The 24,551-nt window shown below is 38.2% G+C and overlaps 1 protein-coding gene across 2 annotated transcripts; it reads right to left on the bottom strand.

Moving 5' to 3' along the window:
* Positions 1–471: 471 nt before the first annotated feature.
* LOC111582264 (polypyrimidine tract-binding protein 2-like) lies at positions 472–23,924 on the bottom strand. 2 transcript variants are annotated; one of them, XM_023290862.3, is made up of 17 exons: positions 23,800–23,924; positions 21,484–21,505; positions 21,323–21,374; positions 20,739–20,902; positions 19,845–19,916; positions 19,689–19,760; positions 19,437–19,595; positions 19,101–19,211; positions 18,429–18,597; positions 13,007–13,084; positions 11,490–11,602; positions 7,274–7,307; positions 4,615–4,707; positions 3,729–3,845; positions 3,319–3,418; positions 3,138–3,215; positions 472–2,450 (listed from the first exon to the last, which is right to left on the bottom strand). In XM_023290862.3, the coding sequence occupies exons 1-17, from the start codon at positions 23,805–23,807 to the stop codon at positions 2,321–2,323; spliced, it is 1,572 nt and encodes a 523-aa protein (XP_023146630.1). In that variant the 5' UTR covers positions 23,808–23,924; the 3' UTR covers positions 472–2,320. The 2 variants fall into 2 exon arrangements, with proteins under 2 accessions (XP_023146630.1, XP_023146631.1); XM_023290863.3 differs by lacking the exon at positions 13,007–13,084.
* Positions 23,925–24,551: the final 627 nt, after the last annotated feature.

Here is a 24,551-nt window from a genome sequence, read left to right as displayed (position 1 = left end):
TTGTATGTATAATATGTAGAAGAATCTTTCTCTAAAAATGCCATGTGGCATTTGTTCACAGGTGGTCATGTTGATTTTAGGCCTGAAAACAGCAAAAATGTCAACTATGATACAAAAAGTCCCACAATTATATATTGACCCATATGTGTGCTAAACACCTGAAACATTTGTGGTTTAAGCTACAGAAATGAAAAAAAAAATCAGATAAATGTACAATAAAATAATCATTAGCTATAGTCTTTTGTAAAATATTTAGAAACTGGCACCATCTCAACCAACTTGCAACAGTAAAATCCTCAATATTTTAGCTTTTAAGTACACTTCCCTGATTAATACCCATAGACTCATAGCTGAACTAACCACAGCTGGTTACATTTCTGCTTTCATGTCTCAGCAGAAATGTAGAAAGAAGAGAACAGCCAACAGAGGTGGAAAGGTAGAGAGGAAGAAGTCAGAGCAGAGAGACAGAGCTGAACAGAGAAAGAGAAGTTTATTACAGGTAAGATACAGATGAGAGCAGAGGCCTGAAATTGTCCAAACACATACAAACACACACAGCTTAACCTGGGCTCGTTGGTAGAAAAGACGTGTTTAATTTGTGCTAATCTGAAACCTTATCACAAAACAAACTGAACTCAAGTAGAAAATTTACAGCAATCCTTCTATAAGGGGGGGGGGAAAAAATCCAAAAATAAAACTTTGCCAGTAAGAATGAGAGAATGAGTGAAAAATAAAAACCCCACTTTGGAGATGAGCTCAGCTGAAACAGTGACCCGGCGTTCTGAGCATCAGACGAACGCCTCTTTTTCAAAGTAATTAACAAAATAATCTGTTTTTTGTTGTATTTTTTTTTTTTACAGGTTTACAACACAAGATCAGCAAACAGTACCAATAAAAGAATCTGTTTAAAGACACAAAGGAATCAACAGTAAAATCAGATCACAGACTAAAGGCACATGTACTTTGGTCCCATCAGGTCTCCTTAAAATCAGAGACCAGGACCAGAATCACATGTTGAAACCTTGTTTAAACAGACAGCATTAGCATGCATCCTGTGTATGAGTTCACCCACTCACAGCTGGCGTCCAAACGACCGGGATGGGATTTAAACAGGAAATTCCAGATGGCTCTATTCTTCATGGAAAGCTCCACCTTCGGAGCCTCAATATTATTATTACGGATTAATGTCGATACATTCCATTTTGTGCTGTACAGGACGTTTCAAGGATATTCAACAGTCCTCAACAAGCATCATGAGCCTCGAATGATGATTCTCATTCCCACGAAGCCTTTTAACATCAAATACACATGATGGGATGTTAATTAAACGGGCCTCGCGTAGGAAAAGCTTCCAAATGATTGTTCAGTAATGGGAACAACAGCAAAAAAGTACGTCTGTTAAGAAGGAAACTTCTCAAAATTGTAAAATTGCAACACACTGCTCTAAGATTCATTTCTCTATTCACTTTGAGGACATCACAGTTTAGTTACATCTGGTGTTTAAACTACATCAAAAGTCCCCCTGAGTGGCGCAGCAACATTTTTAAAACTGCAAGTTGTTTACGTGGAGGTTGCTAATAAAAAAATAAACCTGCAAAGTAATAAACTGGTGCTCCTCATTTTTACATTGCAGTGGACATTTTAAGTGGTTGTAGCTTCTTGTTTTTTTCAAATTGCAGCAAACTGAACAAATGAACAGGGTGAAATGTGAAGGAGTGAACCAAACACGAAGGAGGTGTGTGAAGAACTTAACAGCCCAAAATAAATCTTCACATAATGCAAAAGAAAAGAGGAGTCATTACAAAGTGGTGACAAAATAACTATATAACCAACGGTAGCTCGAGGTTAGAAATAAGAATTTCTGGGTAAGTGGTTCAAGAAGCAACACAACGTACAAAAATTTTAAAAAACTCAAACCTCAAATGAAAATCCAAGCAGTTAAAATGAAGAACTACAAGTCTTTTAAAGAATATCTTAACACCAGAGCAGGTTTTGAGTCTTTTTTTCACCTGGAACCACATCCAGCAGCAACGTCACAATGCACCGACACACCCCGGAGAACCACTGGAGGAAAACTAAAACAACAAGGCGCCGCCTCGGGGCTCTTTTAGATGTTGAACTGGTCAAAGCAGAACCGCCTTTGGACTGGGACTGAGGTCATTACTGCTTCTACTGCTCAAGAAAAAAAATTACCTTGTGGAGTTTGAGTTTTCTCAGTACTTAAACTGAAAACTATTCACAGAAAATACTGAAAAAAGGACAAATGGTAGTGACTTCTATGCACACCATAGAGCTTAACATTTAGGAGCTGGTGTGACGGTTAGATGGTAGATTTGGAAAAGGAAACTTTCAGATGGTGATTCCCTCCCATGTCATAGTTGTGAAGATCCATCAGAGCCTGAATAGCTTCTTCTACTGATGACATCTGGATCAAAGCCATTTTACGGTCCCTGATGAGGAGAGAAAACCGATTCAAACAGCTGAATATTACAGGAAGTAACCACAAAAATACAATTCTTGCTTACTGTGACATCGTACAGAAGACTGTGAGTGTATTTTGTGAGACCGTGATCTTATTATTGGATCAGTGCATCCAGACCCTTTGAAGTTCCCATATTACGTGTTTCAGACTCATCATAAAACCTTTTTGTTCTCATCCATTGACACACAAATCTCCACAGTGACGGCACAAAAGCAGGTTTTGGGAATTTTTGGTAATTTTATGAAGAATAAAAGACTAAAATGTCCCATTTACACTAGTATTTAGAGGTTTCACTTCGTACTTCAAAGCACCTTGGGTAGCTATAACAGCCCAAAGTCTCCAACTATCCAACAAGCCCGGTGCTCTGCTGTTTTCAGGTCTTTTGGCTTCAGGATTGAACTGAGCCAACTGAGTATTGTAACTATAAATACAGAAATAAGGCATTTCAGTCTCTTCCAAAAGCCTGCTTTTGCTTTGTCATTGTAAAGTTTTGCGTGAGAATTACTAAAAAAACATAAAATCAATCATTTTGAAATGATACTGAAACTAAATGTGAAAAGCTTGAGAGGGTCTGAGTGCATTGTTCTATCTATGCAGAAAGTCTCATGACAGAAATTGCGTGCCACAGAAAGTTTCACATAAAAGAGCTCTTTACTGGAAGAACTTGAAGGCCTTGACGGTTCCTCCACTGTTAGAGAACAAAAGACGTAGATCTTCCTCCCCAACTCCGTCCCTGGACACACAAAGACAAACTTTAAATGTGTTGAAACAAACAAGCAGGGAGCACAAGAGATCATAAAAACTGTGTGATTATAGAAGTATACTGGTTCTACTACCGGATGTTGGAGAGGTGAAGCGTTGCTGAGGGAGGAAAGATGTTCTGGAAGTTTTTGGATCCTGGCTTCTTAAAGCGATGGAGCGGTGAGCCAGAAAAATCTGTCCAACAAAAACAAAATACTGACACAATCCACACTAACTGTATTTGGGGGCTCTGCTAGTATATCTTTGTAGAATTTACAGTAAAAAAAACACACAAAATGTATTTATCTTTTAACACAAAAGAAAACCTAGAAGCTAGATCATGAGACCATGAAAATATGACCAAGAAATACACAGACTTGTGACAACAACAGTCAATAAAAGACACAAAAATCAAATCAAAAAAGGCTCGTGTCTCCTTCAAGGTATAATAAGCAACTTTAAAGATATTAACCAGTAGCCTTCCAGGACGCAGGTATCATCTCACCTTTAGTTAGTAGCTGGTCATCCAGTCCTTCTCTGGGCAAAGCCACAGTCTGATGCTTGGACAGCGTCACTCTCATCACTTTACCAAACACCTTTTGACCATTCAGATGACTCATAGCTACACATGAGAAACACAGAAAACATAGCAGGTTACAAGTTTAAAAGCCTGACATTTCCTCATTTTCTGACTATTTCCATCACATTGTTCTGGTGTCATAAATTCACTGTAAAGGGACTAATGCAGTGGTTTTAAAGATCTTGGGTTCATTCTCAAGAGATACAAGTATAAAAATAATTTTTTGCTTTTTCAGTTTGTCAGTTTCCATGCATTTCTTGACTGCTCTTCACTGTGAGATATCTTTCAAATTATTTTGGAAAACATAATTTTTGTAAAACACAGGGGGTCCTCGGTTTACGACGTTCTCGACATACGGCATTTTGTCGTTGCGTTGGAATTGGTTAGGTGAAACTAGTTGGTGAGTAGAGCGGATGAATACGTTGTTATGTAGCTCTAGGGTAGGTACGTCTGGACATCTCTGCAAAACTGCTGCACCAGTCTCGACACTGGAAGAAGACTAATGCTGCTATTTTCCTGCCCTCGTCGAGTAGCAGCCTTCTCCTCTCTAACATAACTTTCCATGTTGTTGATGGCAAACATAACAAAACGTCCATTTTTCCCCCCTACATGCTCATGGAATCACAGTTTTGTCCTATTATTTGTTGTTTTGGTGCACTTGAAGTTAATGTCTGTTGGATTTTCTGTTGCAATGAAAACAGAAAGACTGAAACTACTAATTATGTGGCTGTTACTGTAAATGTTCACACTACCTCGTGTCTGCCGAGTTCCTGCAGAGGAAAACTGCCTCTTGAAAGCTTATAAAACTCACCGAGCTGAGCCTGGTTGCCATCAGACAGCTGGATCAGAGCGCTGTCCTTTTTGTTGTAGAGGATCTTCACCCTCTGGACATCGCCGTAGACACCTGAAGGTAAAGGCAGACAGAGACAGCAAGAGCGAGAGCAAGAAAGAGAGCAGGGTGGAGGAGAAGATAAGAAGAGAACAGACAGAGCAGGAGAGATGGAGCCGACGAAGATAAAAAAGAAGAGGTGTGAAGGATGGAAGGAATAAAGTTAGTGCTAGAAAGACAAATGAAAAGAAAAGATGGACTCTTCCCATTTGACTTCCACTAGAACTTCAATCAAATGCTTCTGTGTAACTGAGTAGTTTTATGTTGCGGCTGTCAACCAGAGAGAAAACCTCGTCTGGGCTGTAACACTGACACACAGCTGAAACTGACTGACCAGTTAATGTTTAGTCTGAGCAGTGAGTGCAGGATTCAGAAACGGACAGTGAAGGAAAAAGACTTTACCAAACACCTTTACTAAAGTAGACATACACTAACCTGACACAGAAAACACTGCATGTCTAGCTGACAGTCTAATGTGGCCTTTATGATGTCTGTTTTTTTGTTTTTGTGAATGCGTGGCAGGTAATCCCAACTTCAAAGTTGTGGAATAGAAAGCAAACGTGTCCTATGCAATTAACAGAAAATCTAGAGGAAAAAAAAGGCAAAAGGAAGATAAGAAGAGCTAGAATGAGTCTTGGTGAGTACACTGGACTCTCATGATCAACTTAGCCATGAACGTGGTGAGAACATAAACACTAAAATAAACCTGGTAGTCAAGAGAAACCTGCAGGAATGTAATGGTTTTATTGCTCTCTGCTAATAAACATTAGGACAAGGGAGGTTTGATTGCATTTGAGCTTAGAAACTCAGGTATTTAGTCAGCAGAGCACCTGATCCAGACAGGAACCGGTGAGTAGAACCCATCCCTTTCCCAACCTTGTTTCTTTCCTTTCAAAAAATAGGATCCTATTTGTTTTTGTTCTGAATGCTGTGCTAATTAATGCGACTGAAAACTGCAGCTGCTTTGCATAAAAATCTTTTTAGCGGCGGCATTTATCGTGAGGCAACTGCAGGAGGCCACATCTGTTCTCCACATCTGCTGTTTGCCTAAAATCAGTCAAACTCTAAATCTGAGGGATTCACGCCAAATCTTCACGGGCAGATCAGTTGAATATTTAAGGGGTAGGTTCGTAATTTTTCCAAGTCTGCCTTTAAACAATAGTCAGGAGTAGGTCCTGTTGTTCATACTAGGAATTAAATAATCCCAATTCCAATGTAAGAGATGGGAGACAAAATGCACAAAATTGTCTTTCTCTTAATTAATAAATGCTGAAGTGTATCTGAAGCTGATATTACACTTCAGAAGATAACCAAATTAAGTGGATTCCTTCCTCATTTTTGTGTTACTGTCCATGCACCATGAAAATATTCTCTGGTTAAACAAAAAGCAGCACTAAAAAGGTTGCAGCTTTGGAAGAAACCCATTTAATTTGTTAAACCAAGGGTCCTCAAGGCTCACACTGACTTCAGAGACATTTTAGAATATTGTGAGGCAGTGATCTCTTAATCCTTGTGTCGTCCTGCGGGTCACAATTGACCCGTTTCAAAGTTTGACTATGTGGAAAAAAATATATTTTCACAGTGAAACTTCTGATGTCCACATTTTCAACATTTTGAGGAAATCTTCGAACATTTTTTGGAATGTTGAAAAAAAGAAATGTTGAAAATGTTTCTTAAGAACATTCACAGAAAAAATCAACCAAAATCCAGCGAAATTCGCTGGATTTTGGTTGATTTTATTGTGAATGTTCTTAAAGAAAATATTAGAAGTTTTACTGACATATATGTGGAATCACTTTAGATGTTTTTAGAATTTTTTGGAAGATTTTTACTAATTTTTTGAAAATATTTACACGAATTTTCTTGCCAAATTTGGGAGATTTTTTTAAAATAAAACTTTTAAGGAATTATTGGAATTTTCTTCCTGAAGGTTTTGCAAATTTTCAGAAATTTGGGGAATTTTTTGGCCGAATTTTTGGATTTTTTTCAGACAAGGAAACAATATTTTTTGGTGCCTGTAAATGAAGACAACAGGAGGGTTAATGGTCACAACAAGTAAAACCTCTAAATGTGTTGATATTGGTGCTTGACAGCTGTTTTAAGACAATCTTGAAAAACTGTGATTCCTCAATTGAAAGTAATCTGACAAAAGTGTGGAACAGTGTTTTTAGATACAGATGTGTAGCTTGAAACCACAAATTGCAGTTTGGTTAAACTTATTATGTTAACAAAGGCTTCTATTGGAGAGAAATCTTGTGTGATGCGATTTTAACTGAAAGCCAATTCTAACTGTGGATCAGGTTTATTTAGAGTTTTGACAACACATGAATGATTTTGGTGTCTTTGTTCTCATCAGTTAAGCGCTAAGTCGACCAAACGGACAATCTCTCAGACTCACTGTTCTTTTAATATAGAGACAGAAGCGGGTCTTAACTCTGCCATGTACAATACGATAGAGGAAAGCTTGGAAATACAGAAAGATACAGAAGAATAAGAGTGCCCACGACATCACTGAAGAAAGTGAACAAAACTGGATTAACAGAGAGAGATATACAGATAGAATAGTAGAGGTTGAACATACCGAAGAGGGTAAAGAGACTTTGAGGCGTGACCATCTTTAGAGAGAGAGACCGCAGAGCAGAGGACAGGAAGAGGAGGAGCAGAGGAGGAGGAAGAGGAGAGACGAAGGTAGAGATCAGACCGCCCAGCGTTGGACGAGGGGGGAGGTGGTGGTTTCCATGATGATGAGGGGTGGAGCAAAGATGGATGGCATGAAGGGGGGGAGGTTTGGGAAGGGAGTCAAAACGGCAAAGCCAAAGTTGTGTTTAAACCGGATTAAGAAAAGTAAGTAGAGGAAAAGGAGGCAAAAAAATAAATAAATAAAAATAATTGGGGCACATGGAAAGGAGGGGAGGGTTTTAGGAGAAGTGTGCAACATTAAAGGATGTTTGACCATAAGGGGGATTGAATGGAGAGAAAATAAATGTGTGAAGGGAGGAGCAGAGGAGGGAAGAAAGGAGGCGGGGGAAGGGAGAAAGGAGGAGAGGAGGACAAAAACCAAAGCAGAGGTCAGTAAACAGAGCATCAGTGGAACATCAACGGAGTCTGAATGACTGCTGGTTCGATTCAAAAAAACACTCACACACGCTAAAAAGGCGATTATTCCAGCTTTGTTAACGCACATTCACACAAACATTCCCTGTTGGATGCATTTCACAGTGAGGAACAGAAAGGATGGGAGGAAGGTAGAAAATAAAACATCAACAAAATGTAAACTGTGGATGAAAAAGTGAGCAGCAGGAGATATCAAACCAAAAAGGCGGGGGCAGTACCATGAAGCAGATGGCTGGAGGTATCAGATGCCAGAAGGACTTCTGTCTGTGACTGGCAGATCAGACAGGTGTAGAGGAACTACACACAAGCAATGCAACTTCAATTTGACCACCTTAATGCGAAAAGATGACTCAGGCCTTTCTGACCTACAAAAACTGAACAATGTGAAATATTTACCTTGTACTTGACCAGGCCAGGAACACATTAACTAAGATAACAGTTTTCTCTTGTGAGCTTTGGTAGAAAGCCACTGGACTTCTCTTTAGGGTTCTTGAAGACATTTCACTGTGCGTTACCCTTTCACTGTACATAGAGAACCCAAATAAGAAGTCCAGTTGCTTCCTCTTTGGACTAGAATGACGTCGATGATTAAGGATCTACACCAGGGGTGTCCAACATGCGGCCCGCGGGCCAAAACTGGCCCTCCCGAGGGTCCAATCCGGCCCTCAAAGTGTAAAAATTCCAGAGAAGACATTAACTGTAAATTGTAAAACGATAAATTTAAAATAATTTCTAGATACGTTGTTTTGATCATTAAGTAAAATACTGTTCTTTTGTCATTTTGGGTCTAATTTTTGTAATAGTTTGTCTTGTTTTTGTTGTTTTTTTGTCTGACTTTTGTGGTTTGTCTCACGTTTTTGTCTCATTTGTGTTTTTTGTCTTGTTTTTGTCATTTTGTGTTTTGCTTTGTTCGATGTTTTGTATCGTTTTTGTCGTTTTGTGTTTATTATGTCTCATTTGTGTTGTTAGTCTATTTTTTGTTGTTTTGTTTCTCGCTTTTATCATTTTTGGTCTTGTTTGTGTCATTTATGTAACTTTTTTTGCCTCGTTTTTGTCGTTTGTCAATTTTTTTGTCGCTTTGTAACTTTTTTGTCAAATTTTTTGTCTCATTTTTGTTTTGTTTCATGTTGTTTGTCTGGTTTTTGTCATTTTGCATCTGATTTTTGTAATATTTTGTCTTGTCTTATCATTCATTTCCAGATACCTGTGACTAAACGTTTTGTTGCTTTGTAGATAAACTGTGATCTGGAAGTTGTAATGTGTAAATGATAAATTGAGGCATAATATTGCTGAAATTTTGCTTATTTTTCTTCATAAATTTCAGGTTGTTCATGATGTTTTGTAAAAAGATAGTTCCTTAAATGTGAACATCTTTAGAATGTACTTTTTTGCACAAAGGAAATATTTGGAGTTGTGGTTATTTATAGGTTATCATGCTCTAATTTTACTGTTTCGGCCCACTTGAGATCAAACTGGGCTGAATGTGGCCTATGAGCTAAAATGAGTTTGACTCCCCTGATCTACACAGATAATTTTCTCTTGTCCAGCTCAGTTGTAGCTGTAAAGGACAGGATATCACACGATTTTGGTGGCTCTTGGTCTCAATCCACTACTCGGACAAACTGGAATTCAAAGTTCATTAAAGAAAATTCTGCGTTTGGGATTTCTAAACAGAATAAAATATTTAAAGACTAAAATCTGGTCATACGAGTTACACTGCCGGCTCAATGACACTTTAAAGAAGAGATGAGCGAATGCCTGAAATCCTCCCTTGGATTCAACCCTCACAACATGAACTGAGCATACTCCCATGATAGGCGGGAGATGCTGCTCTCGAGTTGATCGGTCACCAGAACGAACTGTGTGCTGTTATGAAACGGTCAGGACGCAGGTCTTACGGCAAAACTTTAGAAGAAGGGGGCAGAAGTGTGAAAACCACCACTCCACTATGGAGTCTCTCCCAGCAGGGGGAGGGACAAAGACAGACAGAGAGAGAGGGGATTTGGTAGAGAGATGGGACACAGAAAAAGATAACAGATACTGTAGATATAGAGATACAGATGACAGAGTAGGTGCACATTTACTGTCAGAAAATAAACACAAAATTCACAGAACTTTAAGATAATAATATAGAAGTATGGAGTGCTCATTAGAGGGAAAACCACAAGATCTGATAGACCGATATAATGTGGTCAAACAATAAAGTTTAGGACCTGTGGCAGGTCATGGAGAACAAAAATCAGCCTGGAGAATCTACACACGTACACACGTACACGCACACACACACACACACACACACACACACGTACACGCACGCACGCACACACGCGAGATAAAGGGTTAATAAACACGTTTAGATTTGTTTTGTGAAGTTCAGCCTGATACAGTTCCTCACAGTGATCCGAAGCTGATGATGTCCTTCAAAACAAGATCTGACCAGGAGGCAAATATTCAGTTCTTACCATATTTCCCTGTGGAAGTTTCCATTTCAGTACAATGCACACATACACTCTGAAGGGGAGTGATTTGTCCTGTGTGGATTTTCTAGAACATGGAACTTACACAAACACAGATTTACTCATGAGAAGAAGCAGTTTCAGCACACAGTCACCAGATTACACCTATAAAATCTGTATTTAAGATATTTTAATAGTATTTAATTTTAAAGAACAATATGTGTGCTTTAAGCTAAGACACTCTCTTTGATCACCCTGTGATTTAAATCCATCTTAACTGGACTAGGTCAATATATAATTGAGGGACTTGGGATATATCTTGCATAGATTTTTATTAAAAATTTAAAAAAAGTGTTTTTTGTGTTCATTATGATCATGTTTTTACAAATTCCATATTTATTTATTATGGAAAGAATCACTTATTAATAAAAAATGACTGGATATCACTAAAATGTCAACTAAATAACCGTCCCAATTTAGTAACAACCACCTTCTAATTAGCTAAACAATAATAAAATGAGTTTATTCAAAAACTGTTTTCATCATGTTCTTTTTATTAAGTTCAGATAATCATGACAGATATTTCTTTTTTGGCAATATATCACATTTTATATGGAAAAGAACCGATTGTATCTGTGTCCCAGAAATCACTTTCAACTAAGTTCCCCATTACAAAAACACCTCTCCAGGAAGTGTGTTAATTCCAGATCACATGACCTGCTCCACATGATGTCATTTCCTCCTGAAGAAAAGACTGGCAAGACTCCAAGGCTTTCTGACTTATTTAATTCTATTTAAAGTAGTGGTGAGTCAAGCGTCAACAGGTTTACTACAATATCTTTACTACTAACTTTCAAGTTTACACAATTGTATATATAATATTTAGAAGAATCTTTGTGTAAAAATGCCATGTGGTGTTTGGTTATAGGCGGCCATGTTGATTATAGGCCTGAAAACAGCAAAAATGTCAACTACGATACCTATCATCTATGTTACAAAAAGTCCCACAGTTATATATTGACCCATTACAGACTTCACAGAGATGGAAGATGCATGAAAATTCATGCAGTAAAGTGGGCCTAGCACACATACAACCACTCACTCCCAAGAATTCACACTTTCAACTCAGAGGAATCATTCAGCAGCGTCCCAGATCTGAAATGAGTACTTTAAAGCTGAGCCTGCGAATGTTTGTTCACAGCTAAATTATGCTTTTGGTTAGTGTACCTCTTCATTTAGGTTGGATGCCAGCAGGACACCGGACACTCCGGACCCCGACAGAGCAACACGACCTGCAGCTGCTGCCGCCGCTGCTGCAGCGCTCAGAGGACTGATGGCTCCTGGAAAGCACAAGGAAAGAAACAGCTCAGAATCACACAAAGCAGAAAACTAGACAAGCTTACAACTACAACACTATAAATACTCACACATTACCTAACTGCATTAACTTGTGCCAAGACTCTACAATGGATTAATTTAATTCTAAATGAGAGAAATATTTCCAGCAGAAATGCAATACATACATAAGAACATAAGAATACATGCACAGAAATCAGAATGGAATAAAGCCTTAACCAAATCAGGGGTGGGAATGGATGCCAAAAGCCATTTAAGTTAGTTTATCTTCAAGCTAGACAGCTGATGAGCTTTTCACCATCACTGATAACAAACATTATTTACACACTGATATGGAAGACTTCATTACTTCCATTAAGATGCACAGTAATTCTGATCAGGATGCAGCCATAGAAAGAAAGTAGAGTGACATGAGGGGAGTGATCAAACTGTCACACAGCCATGCACGGAAAAGTGATCCAGCAACAGTCAATATTATTCTCATCAACAATCTCCTCCCATTCAACTCACAGGGACAGTTCCATCAATACAGGTTCACACAAGAGCTTTTCTTTTAAAAATGTCACGAATGAAAGCAAGCATGGACAAATGATGGGCTGGATGACTACTGTTTCTTTAAAAACACTATTATAAATACACTGTATTCAAAATAGTAAAGCTATTCATTTAGAAACCACTGAATCATGCTACATTAACATAAAATTAAAGATCTGAAGCACACAACAGTTTAATGATTATGAATTGAAAAATACTTCTAAAACACAGCAGATCTAAATCTGTTGTACTTTAAGTGGCACTACCCACAAAAAGTAAACTTATTCTCCCTCAACAGATGCCTTTTCCAACTAAAATGTGTAATCTGTTTAAGCTGAACAATTGTAGTTTAAACTAAGGTTCAACTAATACAGGATTGTGAAAGAGCTGTACAGACATTAAATAGAACATCTGATCCAAATAGCTCATTATAATTTATTCAGGCTCAAGACTTTCAGCAAACAAGCAGGAAAAAAGCATTCAGTGTGCTTACAAAAGATAAGATAAGATAAAGATAAGATAAAGTTCTTTATTTCTCCCCACTCCAGGGGAAATTTACATTGTTACAGCAGCTTTATTTACAATATATACAAGGGTGAAAAAAATTTTTAACAGAAAAAATAAAAATAAAAATAAAGTTTAAAAGTGATGGAAATGACCAGTTAATTATCAACCTTAAGATGAGTATTTGCCCCACGCCCTGATTTAACTGTGAAATCCACCAGCCGCTGAGGATGTTGAGAGAAAACCCATTCCCCAGTCCTGACACTTTCAGACAGGCACAGCGGGACATGACAAGAGACAGAAAATAAGGTGATGGAAAATCAAACTAAGAATAAAGAAAAGATAGGTACCTCCACCCTGCGAGAGGGAAAGAGAAGATGAGTAACCTCCTCCGCTAGAGTAGGAAGCTAGCGCTCCAGATGGGGTACCTACAAGACAATGACAACTAGATTTACACCACAAAATATTGATCTAACCTAACACCAAATAACATAACCCCCCCCCCAACAATTCTAACTAATAGCATTTTCCCATAATGAATACTGTCATCAACATGTAAGTAGTAATTTAAAAACACAAACATGGAATTCAGTTCAGGAAATGATCTGGTTTCTTAGCAGATTATACAATGATATAAGGTTAAATTGTGCCAAGATGTCAAAATGAAGATGTATTTGGTAAATGAATTGTTTAATAAAAAGCAAACCAAAACAATTACACCCAACATCTTAACATATAAGCTTCAGATGGAGATAAAACATCTAAAAATATATGTACTTTTTATTAGAGGAAGCAATGCAACACGGTCTGGTTCACAAGGAGCACACATCTTGTTTGAAATGATGATTCTAAACCAGCGAACCTGAACTGTTTTGATGATTTTAAAATCAGTGTAGAAGCTGGCCAAATTTGCTGATACTGTCTCCCTTGTTAATCCTAATAATTCTAACTCACCTCACTCATTTAGAAAGATAATTTAATCCTAGTAGCGTTCAGAGTGCAGCTTGACAGAATCAAAGTATGAACAGCAGCCTCACAACAACGAATCAACCTGAGCTGATGCTAATCAGTGCTGGAGATGGGAAAAAAAACTCCACAATAAAGAAGTATATCTTTTTAAAAAATCTGTAATTTTGAGTAACTTTATCAGTATGTAAACAAAGAGTTATATAAAACTCATAACAGATTCACTGCAACATTCTGGGTGGAACATTCCAGTTAGTTTTGTCTGTGTTTATCCCTGCAGTTCACTAGAAACCTGTCAACTGATGCTGAACACAAACAGGGAAAAGGATGCCATGAGAAACGGCACCAAACTGATGGCAAAATTCTGATAACGGGATGGCATTTGTTTTTCTGTGGTACTGCGAGTGCTGACAGTGTTGCTATTGGAGACACGAAACAGCAACAACACGTGAAACAGGTCTGCTGCGGCTTGTGGAAAATATTTCAGATATTTTGTGCTCGAGTCGAATGAACAGGGACGAATTATAGACGACCCGAAGCTAGCATGAAAACGCTGTTGTGGATCACTTGGTAGGAAAAATCTTAATCTGCCTCAGTGAAATAAATTTTATAGTGGTTTATGGGTGCTTTCACACTAGCAGACCCACCAAAGTCACATCCTTAGGGAAAAAGACTCATGAATATGTTGGTTTGAACACATGGACATTATAGATGAGTGAGTGAATAAACAGAGGAGTAGTTTCACATTACAGAGAACTTATTCCCACAACCAGCTATTTAATCTGCCCTAATTAGTGTAATGTTACACAATTGTATTATGCAACAACCAGCTATGCCTCTTATCAGTAAGCAGTTCATTGGAAGCAGTAACTTCCTGCCTACTGTATTAACCAAAAACTAAGGAAACAACTGAGAGAAAGCAGTAAAAAGATTTAACTCCTTTCAGGTCAAAGGTTCCCCTCTGTGTTACTTTTGCTCCACTACAGCTCAGCAACAAATCACAGAAATAGAAAAACTTTGGACGATCCACAGTTGATTTTACTAACTCAGACTGAGCTGCAGATTCCCTCTGAAATACATTCTTACACAGAAAAAGGACTGAGGATTTTGTGCGCCATCATTTACACTGACAGCCTATTAGGAAGCTCTGAGCTCTTAATCTTGACTTCCTAATGGTACGACAGCCCCTCTTCGTCAGCTCAGTATCACATTAGCAGCTGTGGGGGGAACCCAGCGGTAATGGGGAGGTTATTTATAAGCTGCTAAACTGGACAACTCACATGCCACCGCCTACCTGAAATAGAAGATTCCTGTCACCATGGATACTGATGGATGCTTTACTGACCTAGTGGTTGTGTTACATTACCTTTCCCCGCCACAAAAAAAGACAAAAACATTATTATATCGATGAACAAATTTGTTCATATAAGTGTCCCATCCTACTACACATGAGGGCTCCAAGTTTCCACAGATACTTCTTTTAAATGTCTATCGAACCTTCATTTTCTCAGGGGGATATCAGACCCAAGGGCTGACAGAACTGCATACTGAAAGCAAGACTCAGCGTCAATGGTGTCATTTTATTTTTTTAATGGATAAATTTCTAATATTCCAATAAGGAAAAATACTTGTAAGCTAAAAGTGCAGCGATAGCTATGAGCATGTAGTGATGTGGTAAGAGCCCGAGACATAAATAATGCACTGAATACATTTATACTGTTTACGGCTGCTGAATCAATAGTGTGACTTTTTAAATGTTTATTAGACTCTATGTGTGATCTGATAATAGCTGTCAGACATGCAAACAAATTAGAATGCATCACGCTGTTATGTAATGTTAACAGATGAGCAGAGTTTCTTTTCATGATCCTATGCGGCAGATAAACAGTACTTCAGTCCTGTATGGAGACAGGTTGCCCATTTACACTGCAGTGATTGGAGTTTATGCACTCAACTAAAACATCTGGAAAATATCTCTGTTTGGTTATATTTTGATGTTCACCAGATTTTAACTAATACAAAACATGAAAAATAAGTAGTATTTGTGAGTGGAAGACTTTGGAGCTTTAACATCTTGTAGTCTGGGTTGCCATTGTTACTCGAGTCCTTTTCCGACCATTTCTTTGCAATTTCATGTGCCATTTTAGCAGAGCCAGAGCAGCAAGTCCATTAACCCTCCTGTTGTCCTCATTTACAGGCACCAAAAATATAGTTTCCTTGCCTGAAAAAAATCCAAAAATTCAGCAAAAAAATTCCCCAAATTTCTGAAAATTTGCAAAACCTTCAGGAATAAAATTCCAATAATTCCTTAAAAGTTTCCCTTAAAAGTTTTATTTTTAAAAAATCCCCCAAATTTGGCAAGAAAATTCTTGTAAATATTTTCAAAAAATGAGTAAAAATCTTCCAAAAAAATCCTACAAATATCTAAAGTGATTCCATATATATTAGGAGTGTGACAATATCTCGATATGGTGATATATTGCGATATTTTGTCTCCCGATCGATTATCGATATGCTCCCGCCAAGGATCGATGCTTTTATTTAACATACGTCCGCTATAAACGGCTCTTTCAATGTTCATTGCTTATTGGGCAATTCCTTGGTGGTCCGCTAGGGGCGCTCCTCCCGGGAGTGGCGGTGAAGTGGGCGGAAGTCGCCAGGCGAAGAAGATACCCATAGAGCGCACAAAGGGAGAAAACATGGCGGCAACGAGCGAGAAACAGAAGTTGAAAGATGCACCGGCAGCTTACAAGTCAAAAGTGTGGGTACATTTCGGATTTTACATTCAAGCGCTGGCGACATCAGTGTTCAGAGAAGTATGCTCACTCCTGAACATGCTGAGCAGCTGCTCTTTCTCTTGAAAAACATGCACATCCCTGTGTAACATGGACATGTCCAGAAAGTGGATCAGTTTTGTAGAATTCTGTGTTTAAGTTCTAAAATCTGTGTGATGTTTAAAAATGCACTTTTTGAACTACATCATTTCTCAAGATAAATCATTTTGATATTTGAACGTAAGCTTTAGCTGTTAAGTTTTGTTTTGTGGTATGTTCTCTCTAAATGTGCAGGTAGATGGATGCCTTGCAGTAGATTTGCACTTGATCGCACTGTTACACAGAAATGGTGTCGCTGTTTAAAAAAGGAACAAATAGCTTTGTTGCTGAAATTTTGCACTACAATAGTGATTCTTTTAAGAAAGACACATTTGTTTACAAGAATATTGCAATAGAATAGTGTCACTGTTAAGAAGACACTTGTATTTGTTTACAGAAATGTTACACTGAAATATTCTGTTAAGGCACTAATTTTTGACAGATTGTGTCAGTAAAAGTGCAAAGAAAATAAACACTATTTTTTTCATTTAAAAATACCTTGTTTTTGTCATTAATAGTTGTATTGTGGAGTATCTTAGATTGATTTCCTGCCTAATATATCGATAATCGCTGTATCGCCATATCGTGAGATAATCGTTATCGTGAGCCTTGTATCGTGAATCATATCGTATCGCAAGGTACCCAGAGGTTCCCACCCCTAATATGTATCAGTAAAACTTCTAATACTTTCTTTAAGAACATTCACATAAAAATCAACCCAAATCCAGCGAATTTCACTGGATTTTGGTTGATTTTTTTTTGTGAATGTTCTTAAGAGACATTTTCAACATTTCTTTTTTCCACCAAATGTTCAAAGATTTTCCAAAAATGTTGAAAATGTGGACATCAGAAGTTTGACTGTGAAAATACCCCCCCCCCAATGCAATAGGGCCACGCTGCACCACCGCCAGGGTTGGTTGGGGCTACCGGAAAGGCTGCGATATAAAGCCGCGATGACGTCGTCTCCGGGTCGGTAGGTCAGAGGGCGTGGCAATCCATCCTACCCTGCTTCCAACCGGCACACATCAGCACAGCTCGTTTCATAGTAGTCTGTGATTCGGAGGATGTGTAATAGGAGCGAGCAACCACTTTTTGGTTAACCGTTTTTATTCTTGTTTAATTTAGGATAGGGAGGTAAGACTGTGTTTTTCTTTTACCAATTTTTATTTATTCAGGCCAGTCTTTCTAAACAGATTAGTGGGGTTTTGTTTGTTATTTTGGTTTGGCTCACTCCAGATTTTAATTACACATGACTTTTGTTTTGTTGAAACCACATCCTTTGTTTCCACCATTTATTGTAAATAAATACTTAACTTCAGTGAGATAATGTGTGTTGTGGCTGCCTGGGACCAGTGGAAGGATGGCACTTCCATGTTACATTCAGTAACCCCTAGGCTGGGCGTAACAAAAAGCTTTACTGTTTTCCAGCACGTAGCTCTATTTTTAATAACAATATGCCCCTGTATAAGGGGTGATGTACATGTACACCCTTGATTATGTGTAAACAGGAAGCCTGTCTACGTTTCTTTTTCCATCGGTTGTGCTGCACCACCACAGACGCACCACACTGCTGCAGTGCATTGAGGTGCACTTAACCTCCCTATTCATGGATTTGGAATGGCATTTAATAACGTGAACCTTCCTTACAAAGACATATAAAAAGGCTGGGTAGAAAGGTTGAGAGAGTATTGGTCAAAATAGTGCAGAGCTACAGTGGCGACTCTTTCCCCTTAAAACTGTCTTTGGCTTTGCATGCACTTCCTCAGTTTAGTCGTGATTTAGTAGCACTACTGACAAAAGAATGACCTTGAGGTCGTCTTCAATTTGAACTGCATGAATGAGGCCACGGGTGTGACAGTAAAGAGTTATGGACACCCTGGAGGGATACATGAATGGATGCTGTGTAGACGGAGGAAGACAGAAATATATTTACCCAATAAAGAATGATCCTTGTTGGTGGACTCTCCGTCTCCTGTAGGAAGGTCGGGTCTGGTGTAATCTCGACTCTTATCATTGTTGTATTTAACATTGAGGTTGACCAGTTTACTGAAGTCTATCCGCAGAGTGCAGCATGAATTATAGATGTTCTGTCCATCCAAAGACTGGAGAAGAGGAAATGAAAGAAGGAGAGAGGTTGTTTTTCATACTGGCCGTTTTATAACAAGTACAACTTAGCTGAAATGAGCTTTTTGAGGCCAGTAATAATAGTATGTAATTGTACTCACTTTTTGGACAAGATGTGGACAAACACCACATCAAAGTGTGGGCATAGCAAAAGCATGATGAAGAAAATAACTAATTTTGAGTTTTTAACAGCAGACTTTTGAGCAGCTTGTAATACTGACCTCGCCCTTTTTACCACTTCCTTTCGAATTAACACAATAGAGGTTACAGATAAAAGAAAAAGAAAATAAGTTGTGTAACATTTCTGTGCTTTGAGACAGCAGCTAAGACTAAGACTGGACTTCCTTGAGTTTGAGGCTTTAAACTGTGAAGGCATCATGGAAAGTACAACTTAATTAATGTAACACATTTACCAAAGGATTACCAATTTATACAAGTTGGTGGTTTATTAGCAACAATGTGTTCTTGTGTGTGATCCTACCAGTTTAGCTTGCTGTGCATTGACAGGGTCACTGAACTGCAGAAGAGCCTGAAATTGGTTGTTTTTGGTGAAGGTTATGATCTTCATCACGGTCCCAAACTTACTGAAGATCTGCAAACACAAAGAAACATGGTCAAGATTCATTCGACAAAGATTTTTTGCACAGTCCAGCTATATAAACGCAGAATTATTATCAATCAATATGGGCGTTTGAAAGGCCCCATGAACAATCTAGGATGGTAGCGAATATCTTTGTAATGTAATGTTGACTTCTTTGTTCTTTTCTGCAGTCAAAACACCAGAAGTTAAAGTGGACTTTGAGGCAATTGGTTTTACCTGCTGTAGAACATCCAGTGTCACAGGATAAAACATATTGTCAATGATAATTCGCAGGACAGGGCTGGGAGGTGGAGCTAGGTCCAAAACTCCAGGGTCAGAGGACGGAGAGCTTCCATCTTGAACTGCCGACACTGCCTGCAGCACAGCCTGCGCCCTCTGACAAAAACAAAGCCATCAATTACTACATCAGTCTAATGCTGGGATAGTTAAAGGACAGAGTTTAGTGTACAAATACATCTTTGTGTATACCTGGTTCAGAGCTGAGTCTGTTTTCAGTTCCTTATGGTTTGAATACTGGATGAAGACAGGAGTGTTTCTGACCTAAACAGAACACACAAGTCAGTTACCAGGCCTTTCATCAACAACAGAAAATATTAAATATGTGTGACATGAATAGACGCAGACCTGTGGTGTGACAGCTGTGTAGTAATTGACCATAGTAATGGCTGCTTCCTCTGTGCCCAACTCCAGAAATGCCTGGAAAAGTAAAGTGCTCTCAGCGTTTGAAGAACAACAAAATCATCTCCAGGAAATGAAGTCTCATGTGGAAAGAGCTCAGTCACACATATGGTCACTGATATTCTCATATGTGGAGATTTCTCTTGGGTTTGGATGAAATTCTCTTCACCTTATTATCTTCACTGTGGCTTGCCAGTTCACAGAGTTTGTTCTTCTGTTTTTTAAAATTTGGCTTCATCTGTGCATATTTTGGCACAGGAACATTAACGCTAGCATCATCCTGTGCTGCACCTGTCAGTGTATCACCTACTGAAGGACACAATATCAGCCCATCTAATTATATGAGACTAGTCATGGACCATTTTGTATGAAAAAGACATTTTTTATCAGTGTACACTGCACCTCTGATGACACACAGTCGATTGCTGTGCAATTATTGTTTTCTGACTGACTGTCCTCTATAGACACTCCTGGATTTGTTTGCTGATTTTCAGCAGGGGGATTCGAAGTTTCTTCTTCCCACTTTTTGATGATATCTTGGTGAATCGAGTGGAACAAGCAGCCTTACGTGGCAATTTTAGGGGCACAGATTGTGGCGCTAATGAGATCTCTAAAATGAGCACCTACTCATGAACAGAAGGTACTCAGCAGGCTGAAATGATCTCCACATGCAAATCTCAAAGGAAAAATAGTAAGCGAGACTTAGGATAAGAATATGAAAATGCTCTTGCATGAAGGAGAGAATATTGTTCCGTTCAACACAATTGTGATTACTAGACTGTTCTGGCTTCATTTTCACCCTAGTGTTGTTTGACAGCATACAGTTTTGCGGTTGTTTACCTGGTTTTTCCCCTTCAGCATCAGTATATTGGTGACCTTTCCGAAGGGCAGTCCCAGAGCAATGACCTCAGTCTCTGATACTTCACTTGGAAGCTTTCTGATGTGGAGGACTCTGGAGGGAGGTGATTCATCCAGGCGCTGTTTCTTACTGTCACTGCCGTTCGCTAAACATGTACACCCACACACAGATATTAAATAAATAAATTACAAATCATATGAAGCCACAACGTTTACAGATTCTGGTACTGTTCGTGCTGGTTCACTGTCACTGTTATTCCCACTATACAAAGTCTAATTGCAATAATATCCTGCAACTACTTTATCAGCTAATTTATCTGAAGTCACACATAAAGCAACAATGGCAAATATTCTCTTATGTCACCCTCTCAATCTGAAGATGAGTTACTTTTCCTTCCCTTATGTTAGTAAACCCAATAGCAGATTTGTGATATTACTTGGGGCTTCTAAACATTTTGACATTTTGTAAACCAAACCACCTCTCTGTGTACTAAAAAATGTGGATTCCACCTTTAAACATGGTGACTGGTCTTTGCCAATCCCATCTGTATTAAGACTGAACTCACCGGTCATAGAGTTGGGGCTGCTACCGTACATGTTGAGCTCATCTGAGCCTCTCTGGAGAAAAAAACAAACAAAAAAAATATGGGTAAGTTTCTGTACTGATGTAGATGAATACTATCACACAGATAAAACATACTTGTGCAAAATAAGCAATGCAGTTTACCTTCACACCAACCGCAACATCACTGCCAATGAAGAGAGAAAGAAAACAAGATTATAAAAAAGTGAAAAATAGACAGTTTCATTGTTTCCTGAGCACTGTGACAATGTGCATTGTTATCATGGGTAAAAACAAGACTTAAATATGGTTTGGTAAGATCGGAAAGGTATTCTAGTGCTGGTGAGAATTTGGAAATTGCTGTTGTTCTTGTTGTTCTGCAGAACTGACTTATTCACAGCTTTAACGAGAAATCATTCGGTCTAGTTAAGACAATGAAGTGCTTTTCTGACTCTTGCTCTTTGGTTTTCATTCAATCACTTCAACTACAGCCACTTAAAAATTCATCCCAGCATAAGACAGATAAATACAATACACTGAACTATATCAAAATATACTGACAAACAATACAGCCACTTAAAAGAACCATCAGTGCACAATTCAGCAACACTTCGGTTGAATTGCTTCAACTCAATAATACTGGTCTACACTCAAGCCACCCTACATCCTCTTTTGTCAGTGCCTTTATCTAGTAACAGCTTTCCGTTCCGTCACTGGCAGTTTCTTTATCTTGTCAACTTCTTTTTTTCGCTGTCCAAGTCATGTCCATTCTTAGTTTACTTTTATTGCCCTGTTGTTTTGCATTTATCAGTTTCTTAATTGTATCATTTTTTCTCTTTTACTTTTATATTCTTTTCCTTGACTATCCTGTTAATACAGTTGTCTTCACATGTACTTATACTTGAGTCTTGCTACCTCCTCCATGTATTCAATGCACTATTGCATGTAATGAACTCAGTGCCCTCTCTCTCTTAGTTTGCACTTTGTCCTCTCAGTCTTTTCTCCCTCTCTGCCGGTATTTCTGGCTCTGACCTGCAACTGGTCCCACCAATGTGTCAAGTGTTTATATTCTCCTGTTGTCTGTTTATCTCTGCTTTCCTTCCCTCCTCACTTTGCCCCAAACACAGCTGGTTAAGGCACATGACTATCACCATTACACTTAAACATAGGGAATATCTGTTTAGTTGTCTGTGCATAATTTTGTAAAGTCTTATGCTTAATTATTGAATTAGTCAGGAAAATAAAAAACATAACAAGGCACACAATTTAACAAAAAACTTTGCAGTTGTTACTTGAATATTGGACAAATAACTAATGCTTGTCTGTGTATGTAATATTCTAGGTCCTTAACATTTAAGCTAGTCTGGTAAATTAGTCTTTTATGTAATATTGTAGGGTCTTAACCGTATTATTTAAATTACTCAGCAAAAGTTACAGATTATATGGCGCACTAACTGTTAGGTTAATCTGTAATGGACGTGTTATGCTAATGGAAAACATTTTGGCTGAATGATGTTGTTTAAATGTATATATATATATATATATATATATATATATATATATATATACATATATATATATATAAAAATAAAAACTATATATATATATATATATATATAAACTGACTTCACTTAACAGCAGCAGAATCCTTATAGCCAGCAGCATTTTGCTTCAAAAAGAGACAGCTGACTAAGCACCTCTATGGAAACTTCACAGTTTTAAAGCCTGACATCTATAATCCAAGCTGGAGTTCGTTATTTGTTGTTATTACATTATTCTGCACTATTAGATGGGGTTATCTCGTTTATGGCGGCTGTACAAACAAACTGTAGACCTATAGCTGTTTAAGCCACCTGCCTCCATCATGAAATAACTAACAACACATACAGTAAGTCTGCAGAGGTTGCATGGAGCACCCATTAGCTTCAGACAAAGGACCTTTATTAGAGTTAAGATTAAGCTAGCAGCACCATCTGACAGGTGCGTGGACCATTAATAACAGCGAGTTAACTAATAGCTTCTTACACGTCTATTAACTTTCAATAACGATTTCAATTAATCATTAAACCACTGAACACATGAATCCCACTCATACCGGTAACTAAACCTATATTAATGTAGCTAGCCAGTAGCTAACATGAATTTTAAGCACGACACAAACAGAACTGGAATATTGCCTTTAGCTAACTAGCTCGCTATGACATTGTTGAAGTTGGAAGACCCAGTTAATATGTAAACTACGTTCTTGAACCATGTTTTCGGTGAATTTGGGTCTCCATACAGGCAACATTTCAGTGCCACATCTCATGACTGTGACTTGGCTAGCTAGCTAACGTCACGTTGTTCGCAATATACAGAATCCACGTTTGCAGCGTAGCTTGCATTTAGCATCAGTTAGCCGCAGCAGAATAGCTCTCATTCTGACGCGTCTCTCCACAGAACACACACACACAGCATCAGTGGGAATATAAACACATTTACCCGTCCATTGCAGCTCTTTGTCCTCTTCTCTCTGTTGATATTTCAGCACACTTTGATGCGGGCAGTGTGAGCAAAATGGGCGTTCTTCTTCTTCTCGTCTGTGAGCTAATCGTTAGCGGCTAACAGTAACGGTCGTTGTTTTACCGCCATCTTGTGACGAGGAGCTCAGCGCGGCAAATAAAATAAAATTAATTTAGATAAAATAAAATGAAATAAAATAAAATAAAATAAAATAAAACATATTTACGTTGCACCGTTACAGAAAAAAATATATGGATTGAGGGACTTTTGAAGTCCATGGGATATATCTTGCATACATTTTTCAAAAGACTGGATATATATTAGTTCCTTGAAAAAAAAATTACTAATTTTTTTGAGAACTGCCAACGTAAATTCTTCCTGTAAAATGCCTGAAACATCCAATATGTTTTACTTCTCAAATATCTTTATTCATTAACACATCTTATAGTTGGCTTTGATTGTTATATTTGTGGATTTGGTTGTAGTTGGACAAAATTAAACTGGGAAGGTCTTCCTTTTTCCATCTGAGAAATACTGTAAAAATCAGGAACATCCTGCCTCAGAGTGATGCTGAAAAACTAGTCCATGCATTTGTTACTTCTTGGCTTGACTACTGTAATTCCTTATTATCAGGTTGTCCCAATAGCTCTCTGAAACATCTACAGCTGATCCAAAACGCTGCAGCCAGAGTACTGACGGGAGTTAGCAAGAGAGATCATATTTCTCCTATA

Source organism: Amphiprion ocellaris, chromosome 10 (genome assembly GCF_022539595.1).
Source record: "Amphiprion ocellaris isolate individual 3 ecotype Okinawa chromosome 10, ASM2253959v1, whole genome shotgun sequence".
Lineage (NCBI taxonomy): Eukaryota > Metazoa > Chordata > Actinopteri > Pomacentridae > Amphiprion > Amphiprion ocellaris.
The sequence above is the reverse complement of the archived record's forward strand: the minus strand, read 5'-3'. Positions and strand labels throughout refer to the sequence as shown.